At 37.7% G+C, this 16,958-nt stretch overlaps 2 protein-coding genes across 2 annotated transcripts; one reads left to right on the top strand and one right to left on the bottom strand.

Annotated features, from left to right (window-relative positions):
* Nucleotides 1-7,866: 7,866 nt before the first annotated feature.
* On the top strand, nucleotides 7,867-10,258 carry LOC138326523 (uncharacterized). Its single transcript, XM_069272622.1, has 2 exons — nucleotides 7,867-8,619; nucleotides 8,777-10,258. The coding sequence occupies exons 1-2, from the start codon at nucleotides 7,867-7,869 to the stop codon at nucleotides 10,256-10,258; spliced, it is 2,235 nt and encodes a 744-aa protein (XP_069128723.1).
* Nucleotides 10,259-13,244: 2,986 nt separating this feature from the next.
* LOC138326522 (uncharacterized) lies at nucleotides 13,245-14,006 on the bottom strand. The gene has a single exon (XM_069272621.1). It carries the CDS (start codon nucleotides 14,004-14,006, stop codon nucleotides 13,245-13,247), a length of 762 nt encoding a protein of 253 aa, XP_069128722.1.
* Between the last annotated feature and the right edge of the window lie 2,952 nt (nucleotides 14,007-16,958).

Here is a 16,958-nt window from a genome sequence, read left to right as displayed (position 1 = left end):
TCCACACTGTTAGAAATACTTCTTTGCTCCATATTGCTCATTTCATATATAAGCCTATTGTTAATAGAGTTACATCATAGACGACATTTTGTTTTAAAGTCTTCTTACGGTAAAAAGACACTGTAAGTAGATTTTGAACAAACTATGAGTAAATTCCATATACATTCTGCATCTATTTAAATATATATTCAGATTAAATGCAACAATAATATCAACAGTAGCTACTGAAGAAATGATATGCATGAACCTTTATGATATATAATTTTCAGAGCATAAATGATATTGGTAAGTTCGACAATGATTGATGTTAAATCGTGTGTATATATGTCTAATTAATACAAAATGCATATAAAATATTTTGTTTTCCATCTGTTGGCTGTGCCATTAGTATCTTAATCAATATAGTGCATAGTGTCATGGATTTTTTTCGGGATACAATTAATTATTTTTAGTACTTTCATATTGACGTAAAATATGAAGCTCAAACTTTATAGTAATTGTGGAAAGAAAGTAACATTTGCAATTAAAGAAAAATACTAACCCATCTGCTCCTGTGTAAAACAGATAAAAATTACCATTCGTCGGCGGTGTAGCATCTACACATTCTGATGCATAACATTTTTTGTGTTATTATTTTGATACGTAAAAAAATTGCATTTTATTCCAATTAAGACAATTTTATATCTTAACGTTAGCTTTGCGGTTTTACAGACTACATTATTTAAATTATTGCCGCGATTGTTTTTTGTTTTTATTAAATAAATGTAAGATATTTGCATAAATAGATGCATCAGTTGTAACAGACGTTGATCAATGCATTTTAAGTGTATCTGTATGTTTGCACATACGCACATCTGTGTTCCGATTGATGGTTGTAAATAAAATGTCGTCATTGGTGAGTAGTGAATAAATTATAAGCCATCATAATCATACATAATGCTATATAGGTGTTACAAAAAATTATCAAATACATGGAGTTTCCTAACCTGTTTATTTACACATTATAACGTAAACATTGTTCACAGTGATAATCGATTGATCATGGCAATAAATAAACAAACATTATATATAGTATAATGATAGGCAGACCAGTTGTTCAGGAAAAGTCTGCGTCTTTAACAAAATCCGTCCATTATCAAATAGATTCGCTAATAAAATATTACATGTATTCCACTACTATGATCATTATGGCAACAGTTTATTGACAATGATGCGAAGTCAGGTTTTGATATCAGAACAAGTATGTCGTGTTTGACGACATTCAATATAGTTCTTTGTGGTCAAACTTATCTTTTGATTTCATAGTAAGGCTAGGCTAGAAAAACTCCAACAACGCTGTAATTCTTCCATAATATTAACACGCATTTAAGGGCCGAACAGTAAATATCAGCATGCAAGCGAAACCAACAAAGGTTAAACATATTTACCCCGAACAAAAGCACTTCCTACAGTAATTATGAAAAAAAACCTCCAGATCATGTAGATCAATTACAAAACCAATTAAACGTTAAGGACGTAACATTTTACTCTACATTTATTAACTATATGCGAAGCATGATACATCTTGAATCTACATACCTATCCGTGATTGCTTCATGGACTTCAGGTATGTGTGTACCAACAGTTCGTGATGTACACTATGAGTAGGTATACAAACACACAAATGTGATGAATAACAGTACAATAAATAAATCAGAAGAATACAACAGGATTTGTTTAACTTTTGTAAAATCATCTCCTTTCGATTAAGTAAAGTATCGTTTCCAATTGAAAGAGAGTGTGTCCGTTCAAAACAAAACGTTGACATTTTGTGATATAATTTTCATTTTTTTACATGAAGATTTTTTTCATGTTTATGATATCTTAAAATGAGAAATAAAATATTAATAAATTGATCGTAATGTGAATTCAGGACAATTTCATAACAATTTCATGTCGAAGTCCTGAACCGGGAATGACATTGTTTGCACTTTTCAAGTACGAAATTGGCCTGAAATCTGACTGAATATTGTTTTTTTTATTCATATCGTTCTGTGTTCACAGTAACGTTATGCTAGGTTTACACTATATTCCCGGCGGTCGCGGCAATCACGTTTCAGACCATCGTGGACAAAAGGTGTGAAGACATGACAGACAACGGTGATCATCCGTTATTACTGGGGATGTCATGCAAGATTTTTTAATCTGTCAAAAACTTTGCAACTGCTGTCACGGTACAAATGGTGAACTCAACAGAACGTAGTCAAACGGGCTTGACGTGACAAAACGTGACATTACCTAAAAGGTCGTAACAAAACTTACAGACGGTCCATAGTGGAACGGGCAGCACGTATGTTACCTGGAACCTTGTGGTGATTTCAAGATTTTAAACAGTCTGTTGCGTTTTGTTCCATTTCGTCAAGGCACATCGCATCGTGAAACGTTTCCAAGAAAGACGCGCTACGGCCTGTTGCCTTAAATTCGTCTTATGTTGTACGATATACAAAATCGAGTATCAATGCCTGGTCAGGTAATAGAACTACAAATTTTATTACAAAAAGCAAATTAGATGAAAACACAATATAAAACTCTGCCGTAGAAACATTATATTTGTAGGATTGCTTTTATTGCAATTATCCATCTTGGTGTTAGTGTTAAGAATTTATCGATTAACTCTACCATTGTGCACTATCCATATCCAACAGTAGAATCAAAATGGTCCCAACGTGCACTTGCACAGTACTTTGGTACAGTAACAGCTAGAATCAAAGAAAAACAGAGAAAATGGCCAACTATGATGGTAAGAGAAGTTGTGTAGGGCAAACAGAAAATAAGCCAAAAAGAAAAATATCAGGAAACGTGTCAGGGGCTGCTTTACTGCAATGACAAGCAGTGCAAACCTCTATGCACCGACAAATAGTGGCAAACTTCTCTGTACCATCAAATAGTGGCAAACTTCTCTGTACCAAAAAAAACAGTGACAAACCTCTCTGCACCGACAAACAGTGGCAAACATCTCTGTACCAACAAATAGTGGCAAAAATTTATGCACAGACAGATAGTAGCAAACCTCTTTGTACCGAAAAATAGTGGCCAATTTATCTGTACCGACAAACAGTGGCAATCTTCTCTGCACCGACAAACAGTGGCAATCTTCTCTGCACCGACAAACAGTGGCAATCTTCTCTGCACCGACAAACAGTGGCAATCTTCTCTGCACCGACAAACAGTGGCAATCTTCTCTGCACCGACAAACAGTGGCAATCTTCTCTGCACCGACAAACAGTGGCAATCTTCTCTGCACCGACAAACAGTGGCAATCTTCTCTGCACCGACAAACAGTGGCAATCTTCTCTGCACCGACAAACAGTGGCAATCTTCTCTGCACCGACGAACAGTGGCAAACTTCTCTGCACCTACAAATAGTGGCAAAATATCTCAAATCAAGGACAGCTTCAGTCAAGGCCAGGTGGAAAGACAGCATATTGTGTCTTATATTTCGATCACTGGGACCATTCTTTCAATGAAGAGGTTAATAGATATTCTTAAATAGGTAGGAATGCATTGGCAAATATTGTTTCATTTCTTATTATTTCACGTCTCTGGATACACATATGCTCCAAGATGTCCGCAAAATTACCAAAATACCACGGTGTACTACGTACCGGAGAAACGAAGGTCCTATGGCAATCGGAAACAGTAAAAAGGGAAAAAACTTTTGCAGTCGCTGCAAAGAACAATCAGTTTTTGTAGATCATTGAAAGCAATTTACTGAAAATACTTGAATACATTCATTGACAGAGTATTCACTTGAAATTACTAACCATCTTTAAGTTAGCTGATTTACTTGCTTGATACCAACATTTGTGAATCTCCATTCATATGAAATCTTATCTTAAAGACACTCACTACCTCCGACATGGCAGAAACATACCCGATAAGTGTAAGACAGACAGCGAGGTTTTGGTTCGCTGCCATTCATAGTTAAAATTGTCCTGTTCCCTACCATGGAATTAGAGAACTTCTAAAAGTCAAACTACAGGATGCACCTGCCAGAGAATGTTTTCGAATATCTTGTTAAAGGCTTCTCTGTTTCATAAATATGGCATTCCAGTACAATTTGTGACCATTATTTATGAAATTAGGTACATCGTACAAAATTGAAAAAAGAAATGTTGTTTGCCGGTGTTGTTATATTCTCATCAAAATGAGCAAACAATAAAGGACACTGAACAGTCGTAAAATGATATAATGTAATCTCATTTTTTTTCCGATAACTATGTCTTGGTCATCTTGGTGCTAACACTTTAAATGACTATAAAACCACAGTAGACAATTCACAATATTCCGTGCAAACTGCGGGACAGAAGAGGCACGATATTGTATTGATAAATGCGTCCTAATGTGTCAAAACTATGTTAATTGTCGGAATGCAGGAAATAACGGTATGCTGATTTATTATGTTATTAAATTCACGACAGGCATGTTTACATTGTAATAAATCTCGGTCTGTCTTCACTTGTTAGTCAGGCAAAAAATGAAATCAATGAAAAGATGTTAATTTGATTCTAAAGTGGATCTTCAACCTAATTATTCCTTACTTAGGAATGCCAGGTAGATCGATACGACTTTCACAGAGTTACATATTGATATAAAAGGTGCGATACAATCATCAGATAAGATATTCAGATGAGTCACTGTCTAATGATGTAATATTTATATACATCATAAGCTCAGATAAAACAGTCTCACACCACCCAAATGACAGCTGCCATTGTCATACCGTATAGTAGGCTATTTTCACCAAATAAATCACAAAATCTATCTTAAAACCATAATTAATTACAATTACGAAATCTAGATATAAAGTAACATATTATTTAATTACTTTTCAATTATTTGCACGTGTCAAATTTTTGCAACAGCATCAAAGCCTAATGAAAAATACCCTCCCTAAAGTAATTACCGGTCATACTATATATATATCTGGCAATGTCTACTTCTCCAGAATATCAGATTATTCTCACTCACAGTTTTATATAACGTGATATGCGATCTTAAAGTGCATATGCATTAAGATAGCGAAGGAGCTTTGTAATTCTATATTTCACATTGTTAGGAATGCATTAACTTTGAGGATTGCTTGAATGTAAATATGTTATTTGCTATGCATTTTATTTTCCTAATCTCGAGGCCTGTGCCATCGAAACCTGTCTAGAAAATGAAGGAAAAACAGGATTAAAACGATATAACAAAACAAGTCTTTTCCAGTGAATGTATATATCTAGTAATGAAAACATGTATTAGAGGTCGTTTGAAATTATAAAAAACCTGTATCAAAATATGTTACCAAATATGGAAATAATTGTAACAATAGGCATGAACAGGTGATTTCGGTGAAGACCGGAACAGATCACTTGTTTTAGTTATGATTAATGACTGATGACGAACATCAATGTTACATTTGACAAAAGGTTACTCATATTTACCGCAACCACAAAATGTCGGAGAAACTAAAAAAACAAAAGTTGGCGTTTTGTACAGTCGACAAGCATGCTGACTATTGCTGAAGCAATACAGGTCCTCTGCCGACCCCCGCAAGTTATTACATCGACATTAATCTATTTTATTAACAGTGACCTTTGTAACTGGCCATTTAATTCCATTTTTGTGAACTTTCAACAAAACCTGACAATCCGTTCTCAAGATATCATCTAAAAACCAATATTTGCCAAAGCAATCTACTTAACTACTTTGTAGTTGACCTTTTGATCCCAAATTTAATTCCAAGCGGTGTTCTTTCACAATTCGTCCTCAAGTTATCAAAAAAACAACATATAGAAGACGGAGACTAACATTTTAGTCTCCTCAAGTTTCGTCAGCAGGCAACTAAAAACCGTGTTTGAGTACAAACATACCGAATTTCGTGCACAGACACGGTTAAGCCGCAATAGAGGGTAGGAATAACAGTTTTCCTCTATCAAGCCCAGATGTGTATAAACCAAACGAGAGACCATCCAAGGATTTTGACTAGTCCAAGTACTAGAAAGTTATCTTGCTTACATCGATGTTGAAACCAAAAGAACGGGCTCATATCGGTAAACGATAGCTTTATGATGGACCTCTTTATATACCATTTGTACATAGCTATTGCGTCTGCTTTAGAAGACAATGTTGCTTGTCTGCTTGCGGGGACTATTACTTCCTTTAGCACGGTGTATACTGCTGAAGACTCTAGCAGATCTCTTTTCCATGCGCATTATTGAGTTGGCCTTTATTTTATTTAAAACCAACGACTCTTTTTGTATCTACTCTCAGATGTTCCACTTACTCTAATTTGAGGCCATACATTGTCCAGGATTTCACCTTCACATGGATGAAGCTGTTGTCACTGACAAGAGAACGTTTCCTCTTCCGGAGTTCTTGACCTTGTTTCCTTGAAACTCTAACGGGACCTCATCGTTTCATAAGCAATTCACCAAAAATCTTTGCTATAGAGAAAATATGATAAAAACTGCTACATACGTCCCAGCTCCAAATGAAAAAGCTATCATCAAAAATAAGGCGGAGCTGAAAAATAGACAGGCTTTGGAAACAAGTCTGAAAATTCTTGAAGAAAATAATAAGGTTTGGCATATTTTTGAGATTTTAGGATATATTATGTAAAAAAATAGAAATGAAATTTAACATGATTTTTAAAAGAGCTATCCATTAATAAAGTTATGTAATACATCAAGCTCTTAAGGTCAAATGCAATAATTATTGATATTAATAAGGTGCTGCTTATTATCGGGATTTTAAAATATAATTTAAAATAAACAATAGAAATGAAATTTAACAGTTAACAAAGAGAAAGCCATCAATATAATTATATAAAGCATCATGCTCTCAAGGACAATTGTAATCATATCTGTTTGATATGCTGATTTTGGTCTTTACTTTGCTCTCGTGATCGACATAGGAAGTTCATCACTTTAGGCACTGCATTAAATCGGATGCTATTTACCAGTCACAATGGATTGACTTGGCTTTTTTCCGTGAATGTATTAAGATGCGTTTCGCCAGTGAAATTTCACATAGTCATCAATTACTCGTGCGGACGTAGCTAGCGGCGACCATCGTTTTCTGCGCTATCATTACTTTCCTACAAAATACGTTAAGTTCTGTGTAGCGTGCAAATCGATATGTCTTCCTCACCATGAAGTAACCATGTGTGACGATAAAAACTTAAACAACAACATGTGAACACAAAACGTGACATTTACCGAATTTAACGGCTTTATTGAAAATCATATCGTAAAAGTTTATTCCACCGTAGACTGTGGTATGAAATATTCAGTTTTAGTTATTTTGTCAGATTTAAGCGTTAACAAATTAGTCTGTTTAAAACGAGCATATATTTATATCAAAAATAAAGCATTTGCTTTGCAAATGAAGTTATAATATTTGTAATAAGGCCGGAGGCGTATTTGTGACATCCGTCTGTGGCAGGTAATATAAGACGGCAGACATCACTCCGACCCATACATTCACCCACTGTCGGAAGGCAAGCACACTGCTGTAACAGAAACTCACACAGTCAGTTTATTATTTACCTATCCCGGCCGTGACACGTGGATTTCCTCTGATAATCGAACTGATAGACCAGAACAGTGGTTTCGATTCGTCTATTTTGTAAATGATGTGACCGCTGTATTGACATTGTAAGTACTAGCCGTGCGTCAGACATACGTGAGGAAGGTCCTATGGACGTTATATTGATAAGTGTGAAAAGACAAAACACATATAAACACACAAGTGAGCAGGACGACGCAACTTTCCAGTTTTATATAACAAAAAATTGATATAACTATGAATGGATATAAATTATTTGATTCATTTGTAAGCATGTGTCTGAAATATGGATTATTATTTATGGTGATTACTTTGAACTGTGACGGAGTACAATCAAATTCTTTGTGGCCGCCAAAGTTATTAGGGAAGCTTAAACCCGAGGAAAAGGCGCAGCCACTGCCGCCACCGACAAAACATCTTGGCGCTAGCGACGTCAACCCGTGCATCAGAAACGGGTGTAAGATATTCGGACCTCTGTGTGAACACGGAAAGTGTACAGAGTCTGTATCTCTCAACTCTTGCCAGTGGATGTGCAGTTGTGAGCCAGGATGGAGAGGTTACTTGTGTGAGGAAATGGACACAGATAACTCTCTATCCAAAGGAGCACAAGGGACCATCAAACCGAAACCTCCCACCATAAAAATACCCTGGCCAAAGTTAACGTTAGCTACGAAATCTATAACAACTACAAGTACAACAACGACAACTATTCCGCCAACGACAACTGTGAATGGTCATTCAGATGTGACTCAAACGTCAACAGTTACACCAACTACCGGTACAGACCGACCAGTAACAACTACCGTTACAGACCGACCAGTAAAAACTACCGGTACAGACCGACCAGTATCATCTACCGGTACAGACCGACCAGTAACAACTACCGGTACAGACCGACCAGTAACAACTACCGATACAAACCAACCGGTAACAACTACCGGTACAGACCGACCAGTAACAACTACCGATACAAACCAACCGGTAACAACTACCGGTACAGACCAACCGGTAACAACCACCAGTTCAGTACAAACGGGTACAACTATCGGGACAGACAGATAAAATAGGTATAGCTACTAAAACATCTCAACCTTTAACAACCACCAGTAGAGACAAAAGTGTGACGACCAGTGTAGAAACATACACTTCAGAAGTATCTACAGGTCGTATCGTATCTCAAAAGGCTGCAAATGACGTCGGTTCTGAAGCTTTTTCTACAACTAAAGCTGCAAATAACAAGCATGAAACAATCACAAATAATCCACTTTCGAGGACAACTACGGAAACCAAATTGTCAGTTAAAACCAGTGCAACGACGTATTTACGAATCGAAAGTTCATCAACGGTTCCTTCTACGTCGACAGGGACTACGCTGACAGGCACTACGTTGACTAGCTCGGACCATACAAATGGTGCCGATGAACCCCAAAAGTCGTCGACTCTATCATCAGAAAGTGTGCAAGAGATATCTACAATTAAACCTGAAACAACAGGTTCATTTACCCCAGCGAACTCCGTCACAAACCGTTCTCAACCCACCAAATCTACTGATCAAATCAAACCTTCCACAAAAGAAAGTCAAATTGGTGTCAAATCTACAATTGTGTCACAACCAGGGAATCAAAATTTGACGCTTACCGCCGATAAACCTACCTTAGCAACAACCTCAATGCCTCATTCGGTGACAAGAAGTAGTATTGGATCTACAACAAATGATCTAGATACCACTACGATTGGTAAGGTAAAACAGAACTCCCCTGTAGTGACCGCAGGGCATATCACACCGGATGCTCAGCAAACACAAACTTCATCAACTCTGAAGCCGACAGCCGTGAGTTCAGCTCTTAACATCGCAAGGTCATCTTTATCACCTGACGTATCGACCTCAAAGCTAATCACTACTTCGACAAAAACATCACATTCTAGCCAGACGTCATCCCTCGCTTCGCCGTCGTCTACAGTACAAGAGCCGTCAACAACGGTATTGATATCGACTACAAGTGTTAGCCAACCTCCAACGACGCAATCAACAACAACGCCTACTAGCCAGTCTTCATCAACAAAAACGCCATCAACGACAACCCTTTTATCAACAACTAGTGAAAGCAAATCTCCAGCAACAACGCAAACACCGTCGACAACTGGTGGTAGTCAGCCTTCAACCACAAAACAAACACCATCAACAACGAATGGTGACCAGCCTTTAACAACAAAAACACCATCAACATCGGCATCTTTGTCATCTACAACTAGTGGCCAGTCTGCAACGACACAAACGCCATCATCAACAGCCATTTTGTCAACGATGCGTGGTGTGCAAACTTCTATTGTGAGAACTACAAAGGGTTTGTTAGTTCAAAACAAAAAGCCATCTCCAGAGGAAGTCGTACTATTTCCTCCACGGCTAATAGGAAGGAGACGACAACCTGCCATATCAGCAACGCTTAATAGAAAATCCAAGTTTTCAAGCAAAGAGGAAACAGTTGTGTTACCTGAAACATTTACAAATTCAAACAAAAAACTCCGTACGACCCCAAAACCAATCTTAGAAACAAAAGACTCAGTTCATCGAACAATTCTTAATGATATCAAAAAAATGCATACGTTTTTCTCAAATCTCAAAGGGAATGCTAGGAACACATTACCGGATGACAAGACAATTTAAGGAATCCACCGTATATACAGCAATCGTGTTGGTGTGAGAGACAGGTATCCGAACTATGTGCCAAAAAGAAACAGTAGTAAGTGAATGGGCTACACGTGGTGAATTAGCCTACCATGGTGTTTATGTATATATTGATGTAAGTGTGAAAGTGGCAAAGGATATATTATGTTATAACCGTGTCACGTCGCTTGAAATCCACTTAAAACTGGACAAGATGGTCACGAGGTGAGATGTGATGTTACGTTGCCGTGGGAACGTAATGAATTGTTGAAAATATGTGTGTTGTCCTTTAATACAGAAATCCATATTTAAAATGCATAATAATCATGCTAAATATTCAAACTGTATAAAAACCCTGTTTAAAAAGGTAGTTCAGATTTTGAACGTTAATGTAGTCTCGCGGGCGGGAATATAGTGACAATGCAATGTTTAAACCTACAAATATCATTATTTATTTTATTTGTCTACAGTAACTTGATTGTATGTAAATAACTTATTCAGAACTTCATATCTAAGGTAATCAAATGTTTCCATAACTAATTTAATAGTGAAAGCGTATTTATTTAGGCGCAGTTTAAGTTTAGTGCAAAATCCATTTCAAAGCCGTTGACGCAATGATGAATTCTTGCTTACGTAATAATTAATATATCAACGGTAAATGCAATTTGATCAACTATATCTAAATGCAAAATTTCTGACGCGAAAAGTCCTATACTAATACGCAAAACCTCAACGCTTATAGTAAATGTTAATAGATCATGTTAATTTGACACAAACTTTAGGAAATATACACCAGTCGTTTATGAATTTTTTCCAGTGCTATTTTGCAATGAAATGTGTATATTGGTATAGTGTTGAGACAGAGATGGAACATTTGATGAATGATGGCGTGATTTTAATTGTAAATGTGGCAGATAATTCAGAATGTGACACGAGAGACGGATAATGTATGTAGCTAGAACTGGTGTGTCTCGTCCAGACTTACAGGACTGGCTTACTGACCCATCTAATTGTGCCTACCTTTCTACAATCACCGTAATCGGCTGCTCATATACCTATCATGTCACGCGTTATGAAGAACTAAATGGTTATCAAATAAAGTGCTTAAATTCACGGACGAGTTAACGCCCAATGTTAAAACAACGTCAAAATAATGCTTTAATGTGAAGTTATGATACTTTTATATAATTAATATTTATAATGTTATAGTTTTTCACATCCCAATAGATATGTTATACTGTAAAGGTAGTGGTTACCGTTACCATAGAAATGACGACTGCCCCACACACGTGTATAAAATCGCCAGACCACAAAAATGGCTGACTTTACAGTTTTATTAATGATTTGGCAATTCCTAATCACATTTTCGTCGTTGTTTCTTTTTTTTTTAAATCATAATTATATGAAAAGGTTTATATTATATCATTATATGATTCATAGAGAAATGATAAAGCGAAAAGGATATCGCTTATTTACAAGCCTTTACGCAATTCTTTCAGATAAAATGATAATGAAGTTATGATGATACCACTTATCTAAAAGTTTTTACTAAAATGAGGCACGAAAAAGACTTTGGTGATATGACTTATCTTTTATAATTTACTATACGGAAAATGAAATAGAGATATACAATGCTTCCATTACGTACCTGTACTATCAAGAGATGCGAGGAAACGGGGTTATAATGACAAATTAAAATACAATGATTTATTATTTAACTAAGTAAGGCAAAGCTATATTGATAATATTTCTTTACTCTTAAACTTTAAGTCTTTACAGTAGATATGAGAAAACGCCAATGATGTGACTAATTTACAAGTCTTTAAAAACTGTGATAATGTGAGGTTGGAAAGCAATCATTCTATGAAGTTTTATAAGTCGCTACTTAAAGGAGAAATGAGAAATGTATACTGGTACTGTTATTTTTCTATATGCCTGTACTGTCTACATGGTTAGGATAACTTAACTGCCCCACAATGATGTAAGTTATTCTTTATTATAGAAAGATATCAGAAAGCCACAATGACATAACTTATATAACCCACGAGGTTTAGATGTGTTCATATGACACGATTACCCCAGCTGCCTTATACAGTAAAACATTACGTCATGTTTTCTTCATTAACCCACATTCTCTATAGAGTTTTAATTAATGCGTCTAACACACATCAATGCCATAAGATAAAAAAAACTTCTTTAGAATATTAAAATATATTTACATGTTTTTAACAAGGCTGAGTCTGTTAGTGTGTGCTATGTCTATTGATTAGTGTTATGATTTAATGCTAACAGCTCCTAGTCGTCAGCTATGTAGATATTCAACAGCTGGTCACAGACAATAAATCAGTGATGATCACGAACGGCCTCTGTAGTGTGTGTATAGTGCTAATGAATATTCAGTGTATTGTGCCTGCTGGCTATAAATGTATACTTGTCCTATTGTGTGTAATTTATAAAAACATATATTAAAACAAGCCTTATGAAAATCTCATTAATTTTGTGTTTTATGTGAGGAAAATAGGTGGAGCTAAGTTCAGCTGGAATACACGTCTTCAAGTCTGTTCGTGTAACTTTGCATGCCTATATAACAGATCATGATACAAGCTGTATAAACAAATGCCTAGATAACAACCCAATAAATACACGTAATTATTTGAAAAAGTTGGAAGTGGCAAATACGTTTCGAAGGAAGGCGATATCAGGAATTTTAATTATTCTTGATCCATCAATGCAGGTTTAAATTAAGGTCTTGAAAGGTATCATGTGACTATATTGCAAATTTGGTCAATATCAAACAAATAGTTTAAAAGCGAAACTGAACGATGCAGCACCTCTGGGATTTACAGTTTCTGAAACTTGCTATTGAACAAAGCCGAATGATGGAAGGCATTGGTGTGTTGAGGGGCTGACAATGCCCTCTATTAACCATATCCTAGGTTCGGTAAGAATCAGTCTGGTAACCTTTAGGAAATCTAAACAGAAAGCTTTAAAGTGAAACGTTGACGATGTCCACACTGGAACGTAACATCATAGTCTCGCTTTCAGCAGCACTGGAACGTAACACCATAGTCTCGCTTTCAGCAACACTGGAACGTAACATCATAGTCTCGCTTTCAGCAGCACTGGAACGTAACACCATAGTCTCGCTTTCAGCAGCACTGGAACGTAACACCATAGTCTCGCTTTCAGCAGCACTGGAACGTAACACCATAGTCTCGCTTTCAGCAGCACTGGAACGTAACACCATAGTCTCGCTTTCAGCAGCACTGGAACGTAACATCATAGTCTCGCTTTCAGCAGCACTGGAACGTAACACCATAGTCTCGCTTTCAGCAGCACTGGAACGTAACACCATAGTCTCGCTTTCAGCAGCACTGGAACGTAACACCATAGTCTCGCTTTCAGCAACACTGGAACGTAACACCATAGTCTCGCTTTCAGCAGCACTGGAACGTAACACCATAGTCTCGCTTTCAGCAGCACTGGAACGTAACACCATAGTCTCGCTTTCAGCAGCACTGGAACGTAACACCATAGTCTCGCTTTCAACAACAAAGGAACGTAACACCATAGTCTCGCTTTCAGCAGCACTGGAACGTAATATCATAGTCTCGCTTTCAGCAGCACTGGAACGTAACACCATAGTCTCGCTTTCAGCAACACTGGAACGTAACACCATAGTCTCGCTTTCAGCAGTTATTTTAAGGACACAGACAAAGTAGCGGATGAGCAAAATGGTGGAATGCATCTTTCCATTCCAAATTCAAAATGCAATACATCTGTATTTCATTAATTTTGTCTCCAGCTTTATATCCTTCAACATGCAAATTTGCCAAATATCCAAGTATAATCGTACCCATGGTGCATTACAAAGACAGCTGATGTAGATTTGAATGGTATATTGGAAATGATTAAAACCAAGTAAAAGAGAAGATATCAATAGTTGAAGTAAAACATCACTCACCAAGCAATGAACTTTGACCTAAGTCAGTATGCTTTGCTATGTCAGTCTTGGTCCTGGACCCAGAGAGTGACTCTAAGGGTAAACTTGGGGTCCATATCATTGTTTATTGTAGCCAACCAAGGAAATCTTAACGAAACTGGAGGTAATATCAATGTTTAGTGTAGCCAACCTAGCGAATCTTAACGAAACTGGAGGTAATATCAATGTTTAGTGTAGCCAACCTAGCGAATCTTAACGAAACTGGAGGCCCATATCACTGTTTAGTGTAGCCAACCAAGGGAATCCTAACGAAACTGGAGGTAATATCAATGTTTAGTGTAGCCAACCTAGCGAATCTTAACGAAACTGGAGGCCCATATCACTGTTTAGTGTAGCCAACCAAGGGAATCCTAACGAACCTGGAGGCTCATATCACCGTTTAGTGTAGCCAACCAAGCGAATCTTAACGAAACTGAAGGTCCATATCACTGTTTAGTGTAGCCAACCAAGTGAATCTTAACGAACCTGGAGGTCCATATCACCGTTTAGTGTAGCCAACCAAGCGAATCTTAACGAAACTGAAGGTCCATATCACCGTTTAGTGTAGCCAACCAAGCGAATCTTAACGAACCTGGAGGTCCATATCACTGTTTAGTGAAACTGGAGGTCCACATCACTGTTTAGTGTAGCCAACCAAGTGAATCTTAACAAAACTGGAGGTCCATATCACTGTTTAATACTTGGTACATGTATCATATGCTCTCTAGATGTACGTGTATTGCTTACACAATAAAAAAATATCCATTACCAACTAAGGACTTCCTCTTACGTAAACCGTTTAGCGTCTGACATATACCGGTTAGCGTCTGATGCATACCGGTTAGCGTCTGACGTATACCGGGTAGCGTCTGATGTATACCGGTTAGCGTCTGATGCATACCGGTAAGAAACTGACGTATACCAGGTAAAGTTTGACGTATGCCGGTTAGCGTCTGATGCATACCGGTTTGTCTGATGCATACCGGATAGAGTCTGACGTTTACCGGGTAGCGTCTGGCGTATACCGGGTAGCGTCTGATGTATACTGGGAAGCGTATTACGTATATATCGGTTAGTGTATTATGTATACCGGTTAGCGTCTGATGTATACTGGGTAGCGTTTGACGTATACTGGTTAGTGTCTGACGTATACCGTTTAGCGTCTATTGTATACCGGGTAGCGTCTGACGAATACCGGTTAGCATCTAACGTATACCGGTTAGCGTCTATTGTAAACCGGGTAGCGTATGACGCGTACCGGGTAGCGTCTGACGTATACCGGTTAGCATCTGACGTATACCGGTTAGCATCTGACGTATACTGGTTAGCGTCTGACGTATACCGGGTAGCGTCTGACGTATACCAGTTAGCATCTGACGTATGCTGGTTAGCGTTTGACGTATACCGGGTAGCGTCTGACGCGTACTGGTTAGCGTCTGACGTATACCGGTTAGCATCTGACGTATACTGGTTAGCGTCTGATGTATACCGGGTAGCGACTGACGTATACCGGTTAGCGTCTGATGTATACTGGGTAGCGTCTGACGTATACCGGTTAGCGACTGACGTATACCGTTAGCGTCTGACGTATACCGGGTAGCGTCTGACGTATACCGGGTAGCGTCTGGTGTTTACCGGGTAGCGTCTGACGTATACTGAGTAGCGTATGACATATACTGGGTAGCGTATGACGTATACTGGGTAGCGTCTGGTGTTTACCGGGTAGCGTCTGACGTATACTGGGTAGCGTATGGCATATACTGGGTAGCGTATGACTTATACTGGGTAGCGTCTGGTGTTTACCGGGTAGCGTCTGACGTATACTGGATAGCGTATGACATATACTGGGTAGCGTATGACGTATACTGGGTAGAGATGTAAATAAAACATGGATACGTATGTACATGTATTTGGGTGAGGAGAGGAAAAGATTTTTACTGGAAACCTGTAGTGCGTATTAAAAAGTAACCCCAGGGCCGACCCGAGGGACAATAGTATTGACGTCAGATGGACGCGTAAAAGGGCTGAAGTGACCGATATAACAAACGTGCGATTATTCCTCTAATAAACACCTGCTAATTGTAAACAACAAACAAAGGATAGCTTAATGTATATAAAGAAAATCGTCCTCCAACTGACTGAACCAGAGACTTTACATGGCGGTCCCGAAAGTAAAGCTTTCCCTAATCCACATAGATAAGACTGGACACGGCGGTCATGAATGGATAGCGCCTCTAACTCACGTGAATCGGGGCATAAACATGGTAGTACTATGTAAACTATATAACCCACATGGTTGAGAGATTAAACACGATTGACTTAAAGGGAAAAGTTCCTTATCCAACAATGCATTGTGATCCAGATATAAAGGTATCAAAACTCATCAATTAAGATTATAAAAGGAATTATAAAGCACAACTAGTTATCTCCATTAAACCATTGACTCTGTTACCAAACTGTTTAATGATTAGTGCTAATAATATTACGAGAGCTGCGACAGGTAGAGAGTCCTTCGTTTGGATACCAGTAATGATTCCGAGTCAGTAATCATTACAGAATGCTGCAGGAATTTGATGTAGCGTAAATAAATCTATTTTTACAAGGAAAGGCCTGGTTACTAAAACAAGTATATGGCTGACCGTCTATGATATCAGACTTTATCGCAAGCTAGTCCCGTTAATATACAATATGCAAATTAAACGATTTTAAACAACCTAT

Source organism: Argopecten irradians, chromosome 6, assembly GCF_041381155.1.
Source record: "Argopecten irradians isolate NY chromosome 6, Ai_NY, whole genome shotgun sequence".
In the NCBI taxonomy this organism is placed as follows: domain Eukaryota; kingdom Metazoa; phylum Mollusca; class Bivalvia; order Pectinida; family Pectinidae; genus Argopecten; species Argopecten irradians.
The sequence above is the reverse complement of the archived record's forward strand: the minus strand, read 5'-3'. Positions and strand labels throughout refer to the sequence as shown.